The sequence below is a fragment of the Taudactylus pleione genome, unplaced genomic scaffold, assembly GCF_031769625.1.
Source record: "Taudactylus pleione unplaced genomic scaffold, aTauple2 ptg000535l, whole genome shotgun sequence".
Taxonomy (NCBI): Eukaryota; Metazoa; Chordata; class Amphibia; order Anura; family Myobatrachidae; genus Taudactylus; species Taudactylus pleione.
Window position 1 is genome coordinate 7,830,302 of NW_028284937.1, and position 23,236 is coordinate 7,853,537.

Below are 23,236 nucleotides of genomic sequence, written 5' to 3' on the forward strand. Positions count from 1 at the left end.
CCTTCATCTTTGTGTGACTCAGAATCAAGTCCTTTGTTTCTAAGGGGTCAATGAAATATTCAGCAGGTATAAATAGTAACATTATTAAACCAAAACTGTGAGGCTGCATCTTGCCGCACCATTGTTGAACAAACTGCTCAAACACCCTCCCACTATACCAGCTGACCTAGCCTCTCCTGCAAAAGGGTCTCATTCTAAAGCCTGCACACACAGGTTTGGCCTGCCACTGTAGCCTGCATATTAAGCATGCCTTCTGAAGCATGGAGTTAGAACCGGAGTTCCAACTGGATTTGGACTTTTGACTACTTTCTAACCAAAATTTAAACCATTTCACGAACACACACGAATGCTGCCACTCCACCTTCATTTACACTCCCCTGAGACTGGGTTCGGCTGCTGTCTCATGCTACAGCCAAATCGAACTCCACAAACTGCTGGATGCGACAAACCCACACACTCGAGTGAAAGAGGCGCTGTGGCTTTTTGCAGATCATTCTATAATTTTTTAATTTCTGATTAAGTTTAGCATGGTTTTAACTTAAAATGCGGTCACCATTTATTCTTTTTATTTTTTCTCCACCTGGATGTTATACTTCCGCTACTTGCACACCCTGCCAGATGTAACCTACGCAGTTCGCCAGATGGCTGCCTCGGATGGTTCATTCTTGGCAGGATGAACAAAAACGTGGATCTATTCATTCTGTGTATTTAATATTTCAAATGTTTCAGTCACCCGTAAATCTCATGCCCGAACTGCAGCACTGTTTGCTGTATTTACTAATCCCTGTTTTGTAAAATGTACTTCCACCCCACTCTATGCTATACTGGTGTGCTATACCTCCACTGTATGATATACTGGTGTGCTATACATCCACTGTATGCTAAACTGGTGTGCTATACCTCCACTGTATGCTATGCTGGTGTGCTATACCTCCACTGTATGATATGCTGGTGTGCTATACCTCCACTGTATGCTATACTGGTGTGCTATACCTCCACTGTACGCTATGCTGGTGTGCTATACCTCCACTGTATGATATGCTGGTGTGCTATACCTCCACTGTATGCTATACTGGTGTGCTATACCTCCACTGTATGCTATACTGGTGTGCTATACCTCCACTATATGCTATACTGGTGTGCTATACCTCCACTGTATGCTATACTGGTGTGCTATACCTCCACTGTATGATATACTGGTGTGCTATACATCCACTGTATGCTATGCTGGTGTGCTATACATCCACTGTATGCTATACCGGTGTGCTATACCTCCACTGTATGCTATGCCGGTGTGCTATACCTCCACTGTATGCTATGCCGGTGTGCTATACCTCCACTGTATGCTATGCCGGTGTGCTATACCTCCACTGTATGCTATGCCGGTGTGCTATACCTCCACTGTATGCTATACTGGTGTGCTATACCTCCACTGTATGCTATACTGGTGTGCTATACATCCACTGTATGCTATACTGGTGTGCTATACCTCCACTGTATGCTATGCTGGTGTGCTATACCTCCACTGTATGCTATGCTGGTGTGCTATACCTCCACTGTATGCTATGCTGGTGTGCTATACCTCCACTGTATGCTATGCTGGTGTGCTATACCTCCACTGTATGCTATGCTGGTGTGCTATACATCCACTGTATGCTATACTGGTGTGCTATACCTCCACTGTATGCTATACTGGTGTGCTATACCTCCACTGTATGCTATACTGGTGTGCTATACCTCCACTGTATGCTATACTGGTGTGCTATACCTCCACTGTATGCTACACTGGTGTGCTATACCTCCACTGTATGCTATACTGGTGTGCTATACCTCCACTGTATGCTATGCTGGTGTGCTATACCTCCACTGTATGCTATACTGGTGTGCTATACATCCACTGTATGCTATACATCCACTGTATGCTATACTGGAGTGCTATACATCCACTGTGTGCTATACTGGTGTGCTATACATCCACTGTATGCTATACTGGTGTGCTATACCTCCACTGTATGCTATGCTGGTGTGCTATACCTCCACTGTATGCTATACTGGTGTGCTATACCTCCACTGTATGATATACTGGTGTGCTATACCTCCACTGAAGTGCATCCTCCATGGGCAGGATGTACTTCATGTGGATCTATTCACACAGGGTATATGCCACACGTTAGTTTTCCCATATATTCCTTGGGTTTTTGTATGGTTTATCACCCACAGTGTAACCTTCGTAGTGCGTCCAACATGGCTGCCTCACCTGGTACACTCGTGGATGGGATGAAAAATACATGGACCTGACTATTATGTTCGGACCCTACTGCTAGCATCAGGATGCTGCAACCACCCATTTTGTGTCATCTCTTCTAGGCGTAACCTATTCCACCCAGGGTAATCCTACGTAGTGCGCCCAAGATGGCTGCCTCATTTGGTACATTTGTGGGTGGAATATATGACCCATGGAAGTATTTCCCAAAATGTCTGCACCACCCCTGCAATATGCTTATTGTGCTCTCTAGGTTTCGGTTGATTTTAATTATCTCGGTGTGGTTTTCTATTTTTTTTGCAACACCAAATCCTTGTACAATGTACCATGTTTTCTGATTGAGTCCTATGGGAGAAAAGCGCTATATAAATACAATTATTATTATTATTATTAAACTACAGTATAAAACAAAACAATAAGGCAATAACTATTTTTACAAAGAGGGAAGACATTTTTTTTTTAAATATATAGCTTTCATTTATTCAATAACAGACGACGTTTCATTCAAATACATTAATATTAAAATATGTTCAAAAGGGAACCTTTATAAAGTACAGCGTTACTGCTAGAACAGAGGAATGTCAAGAAAACCACAGGAGGGGAAATGGGTCTAAAAGCTCTGGCTGATTCATCCACAATGGTTCACCTAGTGCAGAGATGTTTTTTGTTTGTTTGTATGTAATATGCCAATTTATGATATAACAAATGATCTACTGTATATTGTTTTCAAAAGAATCACAAACTTCTGGCTAGTAATGCATGTAACTATTTAAAAATGGAATGAACATGAGAACACTGAAAAATAAATATTTTTTTTTTCCAAACATAGAAAGATGCATGGTACACAGGGATGCAAGAAAATACACCTATAGGTGCGGTAAATGTGTACTGAAGCTTTGTGGATGAACTTCCCCCAGAACCTTATATACACAATGCTAGGCAGCTGTCTATTTGTGACATTTTCAAAAGAGATTTGTACAAGAGAAATGTTCCTTTACGGATGTTCAAGGGCTGTAGGGACTGTTGCCAACCCGGAGAGGAACAAAAGAAATTACAAGAAAAAACAAAATTTCGGAGAAACCACAGATGATGAATTACAAAAAGATATAAATGGGGACAAGAACAAGAGAAATACATATACCTGTCAACAGGACGTGGAGGTGCAAAATAAATCAAAAACTGTTACAAAAGTAAATAGGAATTGAGGAATAGATAAGAAAGACAGTCAACCTGCAAAGGAGTGTCACAATATCATCACAAAATATTCTACTAAAGTATCAAAAAAGGTAAAATTTGGTCCACTGGATTTTGTACACAAAATGTAACAAAATTTCAATATTGTCACCATATTTATGCTTACAAGAGAATCCCTACTATGTGTTGCCTGTGCATGCAGTATACACGGTGACGGTAATTTATAACAGTGGGAAAAGTACCACTTCCACAGTGCTTACACTATCTGTTCTTGTCGTTTCATAAATGTTCATATATTTTCAGTCAATGTGGAGTTATCTGTTCTTGTTTTAAGGGGAGTATTTGGGCAGATTGGAGGGTGTTACTTGCTGAATTCGGGCTGGGTGTATGTGAGTCTACTTATGCACCAACGTTCAAAAACAATATGTAGTTTGAGAAGACTTTTAATTGAAGTCCAATGAGTGTAGACAGAATTCAGGTGCCATGGAGGGGGCGTACTTTGTCACAAAGCTGGACAGCAGTTGCTCCATCCAAGAAATTGTCAGTTTATGCACATTTCAAATGCATTTTGTAGGCTGACGTATATTTCTAGGTGTAATCTGACCAATGTAATAAAAACTTTCCAACACCTTACTCTCAAGACTAATGTAAGAGGTATACTAGGGTGAACCCATCAGTATTTTGCCAACTACAAAACAAAGCGGGGGATTGTCTGGCTTGTAAGCTTCAGTCTAACATTTACTGTATATTCAGAGTTGTACGCAAACCTAATGCTCTACGTAAACTCTGAGGATAACTGCGCATGCACAGGATTTACAGTGCACATGTGCTCCTTGCCCCGAAGTCGCAGCATGATTGACGTGCCGCAGCACTATTCGAGCAGGGAATAGGTGGTGACAGCCAGTGTTCCAAAAAAATGGGACGCATCACCCCCTTTTACTGGGATTGCCGTGACCAGGGACTGCGTCTTCCGATGCAGATTTACTAACCTCGGCAAAAGGAGCTGCGGAGGCCATTCTGTGTAGCCTAAGGCTCACTCAGATGGCAGGTGTCGCGACCGATGTTTTGCGATGGTGATCAGATGCTGCTCCTTCGGACAAAGCACTCGGATCTGTGATGCCATCAGGGGGCATCTTTCATCTTCAGACGCTTCCTGCAACATTAGAATATTTTAGCATCGCTGCTGCACCCAAAGAATCAGACCCATTGTTCATTGAAGGGCCCTGTATCCTTGGGTGCTGGAAAAAGAAGACCTGCTAAAATAAAAACCAGAACATTATACTTTGTCCTCATTTTTAACACAATGTTCAAAATGTTGAAAGCATGCTCTCACAGCCTCTCTGCTGTTCAGTGTGCTTTGTACATAGCATTAGTGCTCTTGAAAATGGCAGGCAATATCAAGAGTGAGTAATATGACATTTTGGACATTTTTATATAGAAAAGTCTGAATATTACTGAGCTAAATAAAGAAACAGAGATTGCTTAGACTAGAGCATGGTGCTCTTTATCTGGCATCACTCTGACAGTTTATTAGAACTTGCAAGTCTCCTAGGTAACAAAAATCCTTAGTACAGGCCGCACAGGGGGAAAATATACAGGGACTCTGCTAGTGATGTCAAACACATATAACTGACATGCTATACTTTATAATTCTGCTGTTATCCTACATCAGGACCACTTTTGAATGTGTCTTAAAGTCAGGGAGATAACTACAGCAGTTTGTAATGGATTGGGTATAAATACTGCTGGGTAAAACTAATTTATTAATTTGACACCTATAATTCTTCTAGTTTAGAATTTCTTTGACCTTGATGGCTTACTGTACTAAATGCAATGTGCTAGAATCCATAGCGACCAATGCGACATCAACTTTGAACATCGTAGTGCAAGTGGAACTAATGATAGCAGATATCTCATTGGTTCCTGCACATATTGTTATAAAACATTGTTCTGTGTGTCTGAATGTGGATTGTGATACTGCAGCATGGCAACTATACCTTTATGTCCTAATAAATCTTTAAATCATGTTCAATCTCGAAGCAAAATAAGGAATGAACAGCACATTTTGTGTACAACTTAGTCCTACTTAGCAAATGTTTGTTCTCCTAATAGTCACAATAATTAAGCACCAACATATTTCTCAGTGCTAGACAATAAGAGAGGTCGCAGTACAAGCAAAATCACAGACAATAAATACCTGAAACATGAGGTATGGAGCTCCCTGCCCATAGGAGCTTACAATCTAAACAAATCTCATCAAAGGATAGAAAGAAGAACAAATATGAGCTACACGGGAACAAAGTTGCCATTTTTGCACTTAAAGATCTCCAAGTCTTAGTAGCTAAGGCAACAAGTGGGGACCCAAACGCTATAGTTTCCCTGCTTTCAAACACACTGTGCTTGACTGTTCTCCTACAGTCCTATTTTCCAGTGACTGCAAAAGAAAAACAAATAGAACGTTGATTGTCACAATCAGTCCTCTGGAAGCAAATACACTTTTCCTTAATTCTTATGTATTAATGTATTTGTTGTAGTGACACCCCCAACAGTGATACCCTTGATGGATCTAGAAAGAGGCATAATCCTTTCTCTCTAACTTTAACCCTCAAACTATTTTTCTCCTTAGTAATTAGCACTATTGATTAGTAAGGAGTGGCAGTGAGTGGCAGGTATAGAGTGGGTCCGTGAGTAAATATAAAAATTGATGTAATCCCTGCATGTCATATTAATTCAGTTGGTTTCTGTTACGAGAAAATTATAGCTCATGTACAAGTTTCCCATTTATGAAAGAGAATGTGTAACTTTAAGAAAATTTAGATCAATGTGTTGAAACCTATGTATTTTTAAGTTACTACCATATTGATGACTCCAGGGAGCACCCCCTGATCTCCTAATTTCCCTATTGATATATTGATTTGTACATCAACATTTTTCCTGTGCAATTGCTCCCTCTCCCCCCTTTTTCCCTTTATATGATATTTTTAAGTTGACTTGTCACTGATAAACTGTATGATCTAATTAAAAAGTACATAAATAGATAAATATATATTACATATCATATCAGTCGTGTCTCAGTGATGTTTTCTGCTATTTATAATTGTTATCGCTAAACTCACTCTTCCCTTTTGAAAGCTACCCCTAATGCCACTGTAATGTTCTGCAAATAAGAGCGGGGAGACAATTTGAGCAGGCAACAAAATTAAATATTCAATTCTTTAGGCTAGAGTTGCTTACACCCCTGGTCGTGCTTAGATATAGACTTTGAATTAAATTTGGGACCCATGCATCAGTGTTAACTAAATAACATGGTTCATTTTCAGTTCTATAATTTTGTCTTGTTCAACATATTTTATACACATAGAATTGCAGTGGAATTCAGTATGTATACAAAATATTAAAATTAAATATTTAACATTAAAATCTGATTAAAAGCGATCATTAATTGGTTTAATATAATCATTTAGCTGTTGAGAAACATAGGAATCATAAATTACTTGCATTCATTGTTTTAGATCTTTCCTGTTGTTACAAAAATATTGGTCTAGAGCAGTGGAACTCCGGTCCTCAAGTACCCCCAACAGGTCTTTTTCTGCGGATTTCATGAATCATGCACTGGTGATTTAATCTATTTAGCTAGGTCAGTAATTATGCCACCTGCTTCCACAGACAGAAATCCTCAAAACATGACTTGTTGGAGAGTTGAGGTTGAGAACCACTGGTCTAGAGCAGTGTTTCCTGAATCCGGTCCTTAGGGACCCCTAACAGTGCATCTTTTACAGATCTCACTATCACAAGTTAAGTAATTTGAATACACCTGAGCACCAACTACAGTACGAGATCTGTAACACATGCACTGTTAAGAGTCTATGGTCAACAGCAGTGGTTCTCAACTCTAGTCCTCAAGTACCACCCACAACAGGTCAAATTTTCAGGATTTTTGTCTGTTGAGATAGGTGGAATAGTTACTGCCCAGCAAAACAGACCAACTCAACTGTGCATGAATAAAGACATCCAGAAAACACAACCTACAGTATTGGAGGTACTTTTGGACTGGAGTTGAGAACCACTGGTCTACAGCAGCGTTTCCCAAACACATGGAGCACTAACAATGCATGTTTTCCAGGTCTTCTCACATAATCACAAGTGAAATAATTAGCTAAACCTGTGGATCTTTTAAAATGTGTCAGCCAGTAATGAATACACCTATACACCTCCTAGGAAAAATGGAAACCATGCACTGTTAGTGTTCCTTGAGTAATGAGTTTGGGAAACACTGGTCTAGAGCAGACATATTTAAAACATTCAGAAGACCTGGAAAACATGCACTGTTTGGGATCCTGAGGACCGAGTTTGAGAACCTGTGGTCTAGAGGATAGAACTAAGGGCAATTACAAAGTCTTCTTTCTATTTTAACAGAGGTTATACAAAAAGTGTATTGATATTTTAAATTGCCAGTATAGTTGTATATGGGATAATCAGTCCAAAATGTTTATATTCCACCGATTCTGCTCTGTAATTTAAAAATTCCAGGATACAGTACTTTCTGAGCGACTATATAGACTGCAGATAGTGCAAGTGCAACTACATGTTATGTTACCAATTCCCTTTGGGAAGCTGTTTTATTGTAGCCATAATTTTCCAGTAACGTGGCTGCACTGCAGTAGAAAGAACATTTTTTTTTTTTTTACAAAATATCTGTTTGAATTGCCATAAGCCTTACAGCAGACATGTCAGTGATGTCATCCCTAATCATTCAAACAATTCTAAAGCCAACAAACTTGCTCTATTTCAAGTTTACTTCACCTATAAGGTTTTAAGGCAAAGTTTCTAATGCTGTATCGGACAAAACTATAAATACCGTATCTAAAACTCAAGCATTGGAAATAACCATTACTTGTAAAAATGCACACAGGACTTCCTCTATGCTTTATAACCTATCAGAAAAAAAGTTTTTAATTATTAGACCAAGTACTTTAGTGTTCATAGTTACTAAACCATCTGAGAAATCTGAAAAAGGATACTGCCTCTTGGCCAAGTCATATAAATATTTTAGTAATTTACAAATAACCACGAAACAGGAGGCTTCTCAAAGCTATTGTACAGCTACAGCTTTGAACAAGTATATACACACAGCGGCACGCGGAGCGGCGCTTGTTTACACAAACACCTCCAAGTGCCCACATACACTCACACTCATTCACACACAGGAAGTGACATCATGAGGTCTTCATTCCAAGAGAAGCATCCACTTCCTCCTCTGGCTGTAGAGTGTGCCACTGTGCGATGGGCCTCCTGGGGTTAGCTAACATATCAGACCAGTGACGGAGCTCAGTCCCTGTAGCATTGCAGCCCACAAAGACCTTTCCAATAGCTTCATTCTTGCCCAACTTGTCATAATCGAGTACTGTAAGAACCACTTGCACTTTCTGTGGACAGAGGAGAAATAAAGTTATTAAAACTATAATATATGTAAATTAATTTAAACTGCTGTATTATCCCTTGTGGACAGGCAATGGCTCAGAACCAAACCAACATTTCAGGATATCAGACCCTCACACAGCCGCACATCCCAATGTTTGGAATTAGGCCACAGAAAGATGGAGACATGACAACATTACACCAAGGGTGTCACTGTATTACAATGTGGGTGTGGTCACGTATCTGTGAGGATGTGGCTACTTCCCGTGGGAGTCATGTCTAGTGCTATCCATGGGGTTGTGAAACTCTTGCAGTGGGAAAGAGGAGAGTACAATTAAGAGAAACCTGTGCATTAAGGCCTAGCTCCGTAGCAGGGCTCAGAGGCACACCATGCTGGCACAACCTCCCAGCAGAAAGATTTGAGTCTTTCCGTGTAATGGGGTGCTCCCTCAGCCACCTGACAAGCTGTAAGCATTTGCCTTTGGGGCGGAGACTGTTCTGCCTCTTTGACCTTGTATCCTGTGTGGTTGCACACCCCTCACTATGTCCCTGTGATCTTCCAAGGCAGGGTGGCTACTGCAACTGATTGGAGGCTGTTGCTGATTCCTAGAGATAGAAGAAAACCTGTGTCTGCATAGTAGCTCCTCTATAGAGTATTCACGAAACATCACTAGAAAGTATGATAAAGGTAACAGAATATAATACATTATAGTTAATATTCAAAATGGCAAAACATACAACTCTTACAGTGCAATTTATCCTGAACGTTGAGCAAGGGATCCTACTTTTATGGGAATGTATCTGGATATGTGGGCCAAGGGGGTAACATCTGTGAGTGCAACATTTGTTTTAATATTCTGCTGGATAGCGCTGGGTGGATCGTGCAAAGTCCATGAATTGATATCTGCCTAGCACTGTAATACTGATCGCATTAAGTAATAAATCAATAGCTTCTATATATACAGTACATAAAAGGTACATTAGTAAATAACCTTAGAACAATATTGCATGATGTTGTGGCTTTGGAAAGTAACTTCAAAAGATTAATTTTACATCAAATGCTCTTCGCTTCTGAGTACAAAGATGTGTTTTCTGACTAACATGCATCTCACCTGGATTTGCTCGAATGGAACTTCAAAGCTGAATGACTCATTATAATAGGGATTTAGGGTATTTTTCTTGATTGTGGTCTTCTTCTTCTTGAGTCTCTTGCCATTCTGCATCAGATGAATCTTAACGTATGGATCTAGTAAATGAGTGAAACAATATAAAGTGAAACAACTGCCATAATCTCGCATGAACATACCATTCAGCATGAGGTGGAGAGCTATGTTCTAGACCAGCACTGTAAAAGTATTTATGTGAAGATAGCCACATATATTTCAACTGTGTGGTCAAATACCATTGAAAAACATATATAATACAGTAGAGTTTGTAGAGATTGCTAGGGATGGTGGGAGCATAAAAAGGGGTCTAAGAAGATATTTCCATCGAAGATTGGTCCAAAATCTGAGAGGCATTTGGCACTTGCACTATTTGTACAGTTGTAAAAGAAGATTCTTATAAATTTTTGTGTAGATTGGAACCATGAGATTACATTTATAAGTCTATAAGTATTCCTCCTTAGGCCCGAAGGCACCTTTTGGCCAATTTGGTAGGCTTGACCGCATATTACTTAAGCCTGGTCAGAAGCACAGTCTGTGGCCTTCTGAAGAGGCCAAACACACTCTATATAGGCCTATGCAAAAACTAACTTTGCAGATTTTATCTGCCGTTAGATGTCCTATGTTAGGTGCATCCAGGGCCGGTGCTACCATTAGGCAACGATAGGCAACCTCCTAGGGGCGCCGGCCACTGGAGGGCGCCGCTGAGTCTACAAAAAAAATGGAATTGCATAATTCATGGCTGAGTGGCATATAATGAATTTGTGGCACAGCTGTGTGACATACTATGAATTTGTGGCAGTGTTATGAGGTACATTATGATTTTGGTTCTCTGCTGTGTGGCATATTCTATATAGTATATTATGAATTTGGGACATTACTGTGTGGCATATTATAAACTGGGGAGACTGATGTGTGGCATATTATAAATTGGAGGGAGCAGGGGCAGTTGGTGAAATTTTGCCTAGGGTGCCCAGAAACTTTGCATCTGCCCTGGTTGCATCTAAGGTGAAGAGGTGTAAGGGAACCTCAGCAAGTGACCACTAACTATACCATGGGTAGCGGGCTAGCTGTTATATAGACGAAAGTACAGTATGTGTGACATGAGACTGATATGCAATAGACAATGGGCACAGTTTGGAGAGAACCCAGAATGCAGATCACTTGTAGTAACTTACCTGACAGTCCTCCTACATCCATCTTCTTCAGATTTTTGGCCTCCAGCACGATCACAGTGAGCTTCCCTGCTGTGGGCACGTATCGCAGAGAGAAGCAGATGTCCCCTAACTTCTCTTGCTGTAAGAAAACACATTGCAAAGATTAGACAATGCAATGATCATATGAGAATGGCCTGATTAGAATTAAGATTAAACACATACAGTGGTGTAAATTCATCCCAGATACCCGGAGGCAAGTTATAATTTGGTGCCCCCCCCCCCCTTAAAAAAAAAGCAAAAATAAATATGGTGCATATCTATCTATCCATCTATCTCAGATCTATCCATCTATCTCATATCTATCTATCTATCTATCTATCTATCTATCTATCTATCTATCTATCTATCTATCTATATCATATCTATCTATCTATCCAATATCTATCTATCTATCTATCTATCTATCTATCTATCTATCTCATATCTATCTATCTATCTATCTATCTATCTATCTATCTATCTATCTCATATCTATTAATTCAATAATTTCTTTATTTGTTTTCAAGAAAAAATTGAAACATAAACAGTAATAAAAATAAATAAAAATTGTTTTACATCACAATAAACAGTCTGTGTGTGGTCATATTACATATATTCTATACAATAGTATAAATCAAACAAGGCATACTACAGTACGTGTTCTTATTCAGGACATACACCCTGGGCATAAATGATACAGCAAGATTGAAGCAATTACACATCTTCTTTATGCAAATATATATCCCTGTTCACATACATATCACCTCGTCTACATCACATTAAATATGAGGAATCTCAGTACTACGCACAGCTCTATCCCCAGTGGTTATCTGCATAGTATCAAGTCTAGTTTCACCCAGTCTCCGCACATATGATGAATCCAGCCATCTACCCCAGATAAGATGAAATTTCTTTTCAGCCTTTCTAGCTACGTACACAAATTTCTCATGCGCCAAGGTCTCATTTACCAGTGCTATCCATTGTCCTATCGTTGGACCTTCAGGGGCCATCCATGTTCTAGCTATGCAAACCTTGGAAAGCATACATAAATGAACAACATATTGTGCAGAAAATGTATCTAGTGTATCTTCTCCAAGAGCAGCTAAAGTGCACACCATTGGAGTTAACACATCCCGGGGAACACCAGTGGACACCAATATATAATTGACCTCTTCCCAAAAGGAACTGACTATAGAGCATGTCCATAATAAGTGCCAAAAACTACCATTAGGGGAATTGCATTTTGGACATTTTGAATCAGATCTACCACCGAATTTAAACAAGCGATCTGGCGTTAAATATATTCTATGTAACAGGAACAACTGAATTTGTTGAAACCGAATTGTTGTAGTAGCCATTTTTGGACTACCCAGTGCTCCTATCCACACATCATCTGGCAATAGTCCAAGGTCAGCTTCCCATTTTTGCCTAATAGATGGTAAATCCGTACCATGATATTCTCTCATCAAGACTGCATACATAACAGACACCAAATGTCTTGGTCCAGCAGCCTGTAATAACATTTTAACAGGGGAATCTCGGAACACTGGAGGGGCATCCACAAATTGTGCGTCTATAGCATGACGAAGCTGAAGATATCTATAAAACTACTGTCTTGGGATATTAAACTCACTTTGCAGTTGTTCAAAAGTCTTAAACACTCCAGACGCATATAATTGTCCTAACGCGTTCACCCCCCATTTCCCCCAGGCCTTATTAATCTGCAGCAGAGCAAGCTCCTCAAGCCCCCTGGTATTAAGTAGGGGGGTATCAGGATCCCATCCCTGTCCCTGAAAAATCTGCGTGATCTGTCTCCAAATCAAAACCACTTGTCTAACCAATGGAGCTCTAACACCCTTCAGGTTGCTACTAAGTAACATTTGAAGTGGAGTATGCCCCCTAGATCCCTGCCCCACCAGAAGAACGGCTAATTCATCCACCTCCGTAACCTGTGTCCATGTCCACAATTGCGCCAATGGTGACGCATAGTAATAAAACTTAAAATGGGGTAGTGCCAGCCCCCCAGCATCTCGTGACCTAGTAAGTGTATTCAATGGAATATGGGCTCTACGTTTAACCCAAATCAGGGAGGATAACAATCCATCTATTTGTCTGAACACACTCTGGGGGAGATAATTGGGGAATGTTGCACTACATAAAGGAGTTTGGGTTGTAGAACCATTTTTATAAGATTTACTCTGCCAGTGAGCGGTAATGGTAATTTCCCCCATGTATCTACCCGGGATCTTAAATATTCTATTTGTGGCTTAATATTTAAAGACACATAGCTATGAGGATCGTTAGTTATCCATACACCTAAATACTTGAACGAGTCTACCCATTTTAATGGGAGTGGTATAAGCGGAGCAACAGGACACACTCCCCTAATGGGAAGTACACATGATTTATCCCAATTTATCGACAGACCCAAATATTTTCCAAAGGAATTAATAATTGCAAGAGCATTAGGCATGGAAGTGTCATAATCTGAGACAAAGAGCAGGATATTGTCAGCATATAATGCTATTTTATCCGATCTAGTTCCCATTGAAAATCCCTGAACAGCAGGACTAGCCCTATTTCAAACAAGCCAATGGCTCAATGGCCATAGCAAATTGAATGGGTGACAAGGGGCAGCCCTGCCATGTACCCCTCGAAAGAGGGAAGGGAGATGAAGTATATCCATTGGCCGATACCCTGGCCACAGGCGCCGAGTACAGCAATTTAACTCATTTAGTGAAACCAGAGCCTATCCCAAAGCTACTCATTGTCTCCCATAGAAATGGCCATTCTACAGAGTCAAACATCTTAGCGGCATCTAGTGACACTATTATCTTAGAAGAGGGGACCTCATGTGAGATCTGCAATTGGGTAAAAAGGCGTCGGAGATTAAGCGAGGTTGACTTTCCTGGCATGAATCCAGTTTGATCCGGATGTATCAACTGGGCAATCACCTGATTTAACCTAATGGCCAGAACTTTAGCAAGGATTTTAATGTCTGTAGGGAGGAGAGAAATGGGCCGATATAACTCCGTCTGTTTAGGGTCTTTTCCCGGCTTTGGTAACGCTACTATAAGAGCTTCTGACATGGACTGAGGGAGAGAATTACATTCATACAATTGATTGAATAGCTCTAGTAGGCGGGGCACATAAAACTGGCTATGTTTTTTATATAATTCCAATGGAATCCCGTCTAACCCTGGGGCCTTGCCGTTTGGGAAGGATCTTATAGCTATATCAATTTCCTCCATAGTTAAAAGAGAATCAAGGAAATCTTTAGCCCCAGAGGATAATTTAGGGAGAACTATATTCATAAGATAGTGGCGTAGTTCTGCAATACTATATGACATGCCAGAGCTATATAGTCGCTGATAGTATCAAACTCCTGTGTGATATCTGGTGTTTGGTCATAAATTATACCCCCTGGACCCACAATCTCTACTACAGTTATTGAAGGACGGTCCAATCTTGCCAAATTGGCCAAATAGCTTCCAGGTCTGCCACCTGTTGCATATCTAGAGTGTGAATTGAATAGCAATTTATATCTAGCCTTATCTGTCAAACAGTCGTTCCATGCCTTCTGTGCAGACAGCCATGCAACCTTGGACAACTCTAAGTCATCAGCAAGGTAAGTAAGCTCTAATGATTGACAGGAAGCCACCAGCTCTAATTCCTTTTTTTTGTGAAAGGACCTTAAATCAGAGACACGTTTAATCAAAGTCCCCCTAAGAAAAGACTTAAAAGTGTCCCATACTATCTGAGCTGAGGCCGTACCACAGTTCAGTTCAAAATATTCCTTCCACATTTCTTCCAAATCAGAGCCCTCCCCCATGCGGGCACGGCGATCCAGCCACAAAGCAGCCTCTCTCGGGGTGAAGAAAAATTTTGTTTCACCATCCGCGACCACTCGTAATTTCGAAGGGAACAGCATGGCATATGGAAGATTGAGATCCCGCAGGCGACGCTTGACTGGAAGAAACTGTGCCCTCTCCTTTTGAACCTCGACGGAGAAGTCAGCGAACACTGAAATCCGAGAGCCATTACATTCCATAGGACCTTTAGTGCGAGCCAGTCGTATCACAGTATCCCGATCCTGATAGTGTAGGAATTTGGCAATGAAAGTACGCGGGGGTGCTTCAGGAGGAAGCGGTCTGGTCGGTACACGGTGAGCCCCTCTACTGCAAAGTGTGAAGTAAAGGCCTCCTGGCCATATGTTTCCAGCAGCCATTTTTCAAGAAATTCCTCAGGACTCGAGCCTTCCTCTTTTTTCTGGTAGCCCCACAAATCTGACGTTATTACGCCGAAGGCGCCCCTCCATATCCGACATCTTCTTATGTACCACAGCCATCTGAGAATCCAAAGTAGCCACGGAGATACTGTATCCTCGAGCGTAGAGGTACGTGTTTCCACCTCTCCCACTCTCTCCGCTGCAGATCATGATGAATTATAGATAGCTCAGACTGCACTTTGCCAATTTTATCAGCAAGCCTTTTTTCACTGGCCGTGACTGCATCCAGCACACTCTGCAAAGTGGCCGCAGAGGAAATCACCGGTATAGTATCAGCAAGAGGAGACGCAGGAGGAGATCCGACATCCCGTTCATCGCGGGGCGGAGGCTGCGGCGTTGACGAGCGAAAATAAAGCTCCAGCTTCGCTGCTGCTGCAGCATGATGAGTTTTCCCCATATTAAATAGGTGATGCAGTATAGCAATATAAAGTAATAGATATCAAAAGCACCAACACTGCAGTTGTTGTAGTAAAGGAGGTCACAGACTCAACACACAGTCCAGGGAGTGAAATGGTGGCCAGCAGCACCACCAGCACTCAGGAGAGAGAGGCACCCAGGCAGGGGATCAGGGCAACAGCAAGGGCTTCCAGGGGCCTCCAGTAGGTGATAGGATTAACCACTAGAGTCAGCTGTAGGTACTCCTTACCAAGGAGAGCAGGGTTAAGGCAAGCAGGACTGTGTGTGGCAGTGCTGCGCGGAGACACGGAGCCCGCCGGCATCCCACGTGACCCGCCGCGGCTGTTATACCCGTCGAGAAGACTGCCTCTTATGGGCTCAGGAGGCTGCAAAATGCTCCCGCAGCCGGCGCAACAGGTGCTCCAGGACCTCCGACGGCTACCCAGCCCATTGTGTCCCCGGGGTGCTGTAGCAGGAGGTAATGCAGGATGTATGTATTGGAGAGCTCACAACTGCGTGTGCTACTCCATAGACGCCGTGGCCAAGCCCCCATCTATCTCATATCTATCTATCTATCTATCTATCTATCTATCTCATATATGTCTGTCTGTCTGTCTATCTATCTTATATCTATCTATCTATCTATCTATCTATCTCATATCTATCTATCTATCTATCTATCTATCTATCTATCTATCTATCTATCTCATATCTATCTTTCTATCTCATATATGTCTGTCTGTCTGTATGTCTATCTATCTCATATATATCTATCTATCTATCTCATATCTATCTATCTATCTATCTATCTCATATCTATCTTTCTATCTATCTATCTATCTCAGGTGCCGGGAAGAGCGGCCGTGACGGTACACTCAGGGTACATAGTTACAGCCCTAAGTGGGGTGAATATGTTTCAAGATAACCTCTAGGTAAGTATGCCCTTTATTTCTTATTCTCATGATTATTATAAGACATAACTAATGTGCAACAAAACAATATCTTAGGAAGACAATGTATATCTAATTCAGGGGTAGGTTGCTTTTTCCACCTTGTTTGGGGTCCAGATGTAAATCCACATAGTGGAAAAAGTGACACATTATTTCAATGTCCAGCCTACTAGCACTAGTAATACAACCTGTATTAATTTAACATTTTACATAGAGGTGCAGGGTGATATACTAAAGTGGGATGTTGGATTGCTCCTTTCTCATTTGCTCACCATCATAGATACTGTTGGGGCACCTTTTCCATTGTGTTTACATGGATTCAGTCCACATCACTGTAAGCTTGGGCTGCCAATGACTAGATTCACATGACAATACTTATTCCGCGCCTAGCATTTGTATGCACAATGAGCAATATCAGTCTGCAGGTGGCGCTGCTGCTCTTCCTGCCTAAAGTAATTATTGTTTCTACACCAATGTCATTAATTCTAAGGAGGACACATGATTACACTAGTCCAGCTGAGTTTTCTATGCACTCTATATGGAAACTTGTAGTTGTTTTTTCAAACGGAATGTCTCTCTTACACAGCTAGATGTAACTGAAGTGTACAAATGATTAAAACATTCAGTAATGATATAATTATTTAGAGATCTGCATATCATGTTTTTTATCTACTGACTAATAAGTCTGCCGGAGTAAAGACAATTTCTAAATTGTGCCAAGATATGAACCGTTTTCTTGCTAACAAGATATTTCCCAGCAGAAATAAAATTGCAGGAGATTATCTTCATTGCCAGTCACACGTTCCAAGAACGCTTTTGTGTGTTAAAGTATTTAATGACCTTTTTATAGACTATTGGTAGCATATGACAATGCAGAATTAACACTTGCATTTAAACTGCTGCAATAAATCAGATACAGTCAGGTGCATAAATATTGGGACATTGACAGAATTTTCATATTTTGGCCTCTATTCACCACCACAATGGCTTTGAAATGAAACAAACAAGATGTGCTTTAACTACAGACTTTCAGATTTAATTTGAGGGTAATTACATCCAAATCAGGTGAACGGTGTAGGAATTACAACGGTTTCTATATGTGCCTCCCACTTTTTAAGGGGCCAAAAGTAATGGGACAAACTAAACAATCCTAAATCTAACTTTCACTTTTTAATACTTTGTTGCAAATCCTTTGCAGGCAATTACAGCCTGAAGTCTGGAACGCATAGACATCACCAGACGCTGGGTTTCATCCCTGGTGATGCTCTGCCAGGCCTCTTTTAAAAACTACAATTCACAAATACATATTACAGTATATCACCAGTGGCTTTAACCAATAGTCAGAAAGTGTGAAAGGGCTGTCATGCAGAGGAGTTGGCTTTTCAGACATGCCATTGGGAGTGGAGTCGGGTAGCTCTTTAAAGTTGGGGTTCGCGTGATTTGCATCATAATGCACCACCTATCACAGTATGATTATGCAAATCACACCGTGACACTGTGGTGGGTGGAGCATTATGACCTGAACTGTGTCATCATGCCAGTGTTGAGGCTGAGTCACGTCATCGCGATGCTCCGCCCATATGCTTGTCTGTCTGGCCCGGATACAGGGAGGTTGCAAGTCTCCCAGACATTTTTGTTTAGTTGGCTAATATATAGTTTATTTGGTATATTTTGTACCAGTTTAAAAAATAAAATGGCACTAATTTTTCCAGTGAAAAATACACAACTATGAGCATTTACAGAGTCGTACGTATCTCAGTCTTACCTCCACTTGCAGCTGAATGGGTGTACCTGTGCGACAACTGAGCATCTGCACATAGGGATTTCTGAGGGTGTGCAGCGAACTATGCAGACTTGAATGTACATATATCCGTCTGATTTCAGATAGATCTCTTGCACTGTGCCCTGTGATGCCCCACAACCTGAGCGCATGACATCATAACCTTATCGAGAGGGGCCAGGGAGGCAAGCACCAGGAAGTACGGCATTGCAGGTGAGTCCCCGGAGCGCCTAAAGGACATTCCAGGCGGCACTGTCGCAGTGACACTAACCGCAGGGTGTCATTCCAGGCACCCTGGTGGCCAGATGCCCATCACCATTACCACACAAGAAACCATTGACAAAAAAAGCATGACTTGATATTGGAAGATCGAAGAATAACAGAGCGTTACATTGCCAAACATCTGTGTATCTCCCAGGACATGTTCATGCTGTTATTCACAATGAACTCCAAATGACAAAGGTCTCAGCTCGATGGGTCTCAAAACTTCTTAGTGTTGATCACAAGAGGGAACGTCTCACCATGGCAAAGACCAATCGGGCTCTGTTTGATGCAGATCCTGAGAGGTTTCTTCAGCAATTGGTAACCATGGATGAGACATCCAGCCAGAGACTAAATAATAATCAAAACAGTGGAAGCATCAGGGATCTCCTGCTCCAAAGAAGGCGAAGTCAGTGCTGTCTACTTGAAAGGTGATAGCCTCCATCTTTTGAGATGTAGAAGGAGTACTGCTAGTGGGCTACATTGAAAGTGGCAAAACTATCACCGGGACATACTACACTGATCTTTTGAAGCAGCTACAACTAAAAATCATTAAGAATCGACGTTGGAGGCTGACAAGAGGGGTGCTCTTCCACCAAGACAATGCTCCAGCTCAAATTCACTGGTGACCATCGCTGCCATCCAGAATTGTGGATTCCAACTGCTGGAACACCCACCTTATTCACCTAATTTGACACCCTCTGACTTCTACCTTTTTCCCAAACAGAAGAAAGAGCTCGGTGGTCGGCATTTTGCCACAGACAATGAAGTAATTGAAGCCGTTGATCAGTTTGTGAGGGTTCAAGATGCTGACAAGACAGGGATATGTATGCTTCACGACCGCTGGTCTAAGTGTGTACATCCACAAGGGAATTAAGTTGAAAAATAATGCAGTTAAATTGCCTACAAATAAATCCTTTTACCTTAGGCCATATTATTATTATTACTGCCATTGGAAATCCAGGAAGCAGGACAGTTATCTATTTCGTTTCAAGGGGAAATACTCCTGATAAAACATTCGGAGGTAATTGCACTATAATAGATGGTGGTTTGTTTGGAATAAACTAACTCTCGTGTTACAATTAGTGTAGCATGCCAGCTCTATTTCACTCTCTTAAAGTGCCACTCAAATCTAATACTGATAACATTTATAGACATACACAATCCCATAGCTTGAAATACATGATAGTTACTAGCATGATGAAGAATTATTATTACCTATATTTGCTGTTACAGCTAAGGACAAGCCATTATTATCTGTTATCAGCCGTTTCCTGCAAGAGATGCCTATAAGTGGCTGATTGTAGGTTTGCGGCAATAGTCTCACAGAACGGAATCGGTATGAATTACCACCGGACGCAAGGCTGCCCGACATGGTTGAAAATCCCAATCGTTCCCCAGGTAAGTATTTACTAACCTAACCTCCCCCCTAACCCTAACCGTCCTTAGGGGTGCCTAACCCTTACCTTCCCCAAAGAGCCTAACCCTAATCCCCATTCTAAGTGCCTAAACATAACCCCCCCTTCCCCGCCACCTAAACCTAAGTCCCCCGTGGGGGTGCCTAACCCTAAGTCCCCCTCAGGGGGTGCCTAACTCTAACTCTTCCTCCCCCTAGCCTAACCCTAACCTCCCAGGGGGGGTGCCTAACCCTAAGTCCCCCCCGGGAGCCCTAAACCTAACCCTCCCCCCCCCGCGCGGCTGTCTGCAGCGGCAATCGGCATCACCTCGATCGGGATGCCGGGCGTTGGGATTACCGGGATAAAGCAGTCGGGAAGCCGGCCGTTGGGATTACGTCCGCCGGTTTCCCGACTGCATACCCACAGAACATTGAGGAAACGTCTTCTTCATGATCACAACTTTATTTCAATTACCTTTGGTTTTGATACACTCCTCACACATTTACTTTTATGTTTTTTTAGCATATATTTTTATTTAACAACTTTATTTTAGATTATGCGTGAAACAATACAAATAGTAACAAACAATGGCGGCATACCCAAAGGTAATAGGTACTGTAAGTACACAGTGGCGTTTCGGAAGTACTTAAGTGTATGAAAAAGTTAAAAAAAAAGCTTGTGTTCCTTCTATTTTGTATTGTATTAGGAGTTTTATTTTATTATTATTATTATTATTATTATTATTATTAATGATAATAATAATAATAATACTACAGGTTGAGTCTCCCATAGCCAAGTATTCTGAAATACAGAATTATTTGAGCATAACTGAGATAGTGACGCCTTTGTTTAAGGTACAAAATGATTAAAAACATTGTATAAAATTACATTCAGGCTGTGTGTATCAGGTGTATATTAAACATAAATGCATTATGTGTTTAGATTTGGGTCCCATTACCAAGATATTTAATTATAGTATGAAATAGCTCAAAATACGGAAAAATCCAATATCCAAAGTACTCGTGATCCCAAGCATTTTGGCTATGGGAGACTCAACCTGTAATAATAATTCTATAGCTTCTTTTCCCAATAGGACTCAAACGTCCAGATTCAGAGGTGGACGCAGAAGCGCTCGCTGCTGCGTCTATTAGTCATTGCCTGTCTGCGACTTTATGCAAATTCTGAATCAAAGTCATTCCCTTGTGTACATCCATGTGCCTGAATGTGCAAGGACTGAGACACCCACTGACAGCACTCGTACACACAGTAATACTGATTGCTGCGTCTTTAGATGCCACCATCTGTCGCACCATCAAAACCTGCACCACCCCTTTGGCATGTGCAGTTTCGCCATCCATGTAACTGATCGGTCGAGCGCCTGTCTATGCTACCACAAAGCAGGACCCACAATACTCCCATAATACACCCATAAGACAGAAAATCCCCACCTTCCTGTCACTGTCCAGGAATGCCCAATACACTTCAATACACTTCTCCCTGCGTGCATCTAAAAATTACAACTGCACAGACACAATCAGAACACATGTGCGGAGCAACTTAGATGCAGCAGATTTAGATGTGCAGTATTGAAATATCGCTCCGCTACGTCCAACACCTCTGAACCAGGCCCGAAGTGCTTTACATTTGCATTTAAAAAATACAAGATACAAAATAAAGAAAAGAGGGCTAAGCATTTTTTTTTTTTTATACTAACAGAACTTTCTTTCATTTACATTTAGCATTTGTGTCTATGATGATATAATGCAAAATATAAAATAGACTGCAGTGTTTCTCAGTATATCCAAATACAGCAAGTATCAAACTTGCCAACTTACACCAGGAAATCACATAGCATTGTGTTTCCCAAAAAGTAATGTTGAAATTCCCTGTAATACATTCTTCTGCCAAAAGATGGCTCCTTCATAGAAGCAAGTCAGAGGAATAAATAGTATGCAATACATGCTTTCTGCGCCATACTGTGAATGAATTTCTATGGCTGCACCCCAGCTTAAATTAATGAACTAACAGCATCTGTGTTCTGAGTGGAGGTAACTGTCAATCACTTGCAGGAAAAACCCAGATGGTGAAATTTCAGCAAAACAATGAAAGTAATGGACAGTTGCCATCACTCAGACCACAGATAATGGGGTATATTTAAAGGTCAATTTTATTAGATTCTAAATCGATCAGCATCGATGTTGTGTTACTGTGGCTCAATCACACATTTACTAACAGATCATTTTGATTTGTTTTTTTAAACGTTAGTACTGTAAATGTGTGATTGAGCCCCAGAAACACAATATCAATGTTGATCGATTTAGATCAATTTGAAATAGAATAAAATTGACTTTTAGTAAATAAACCCCAGGGTTAACAAACATGGTGGCACCCAGGGCCGGACTGCCCATCTGGCACTTCTCGTAAATGCCAGAAGGGCCGTTGGCCTGATGGACCGGTCCGATCTTAAAACCCGGGTGAACAGTTCCATCTCCACTCTGCTCGGTCGGGATACTAAAAGACGGAGGCGTGCCACGAGGCCAGGCCACCGCGACTCGCGGCACGCCCCCGTTAGACTAACTCACGCCCCTTTTGTTGTGAGGCCATGCCCATTTTGCGCAGGTGTGCCGCAGGGGGGCTGCCAGGGCTTATCTGAAGCCCCAGTCCATCCCTAGTGGCATCGCATGCACAAAATAAAGCAAATAATTTGGCACTGTGCATGCTCCATATTTACAGCAATATCTTCAAAAATATGGCGGTGGTGCAATATTTCTGGTTATTTCTTCAGATATATGGTGCGGGTGGATGCTGGGTGCATGGTGTGTGGTTAAATCGGGACCCCATGAGCACCATACCCCCTGCACACCTTATAGATATGCCACTGCTATCACCCACTTCCTGAAAAGTGTTGGTGGTCTTCCAAACCTTGTTGG

General features: G+C 41.3%; 1 protein-coding gene across 1 annotated transcript in view; it reads right to left on the minus strand.

The window, feature by feature from the left end:
- Positions 1-2,738: 2,738 nt before the first annotated feature.
- The window catches only part of SYT5 (synaptotagmin 5), a 354,594-nt gene continuing 334,096 nt past the window's right edge, over positions 2,739-23,236 (minus strand). The window contains exons 7-9 of the mRNA XM_088450947.1: positions 11,217-11,334; positions 9,988-10,121; positions 2,739-8,883 (exon numbers count right to left, since the gene is read on the minus strand). Of these exons, the coding sequence (XP_088307073.1) occupies positions 8,674-8,883; positions 9,988-10,121; positions 11,217-11,334 (462 nt within the window). The 3' untranslated portion in view covers positions 2,739-8,673. The remainder of the gene's footprint in view (positions 8,884-9,987; positions 10,122-11,216; positions 11,335-23,236) is intronic.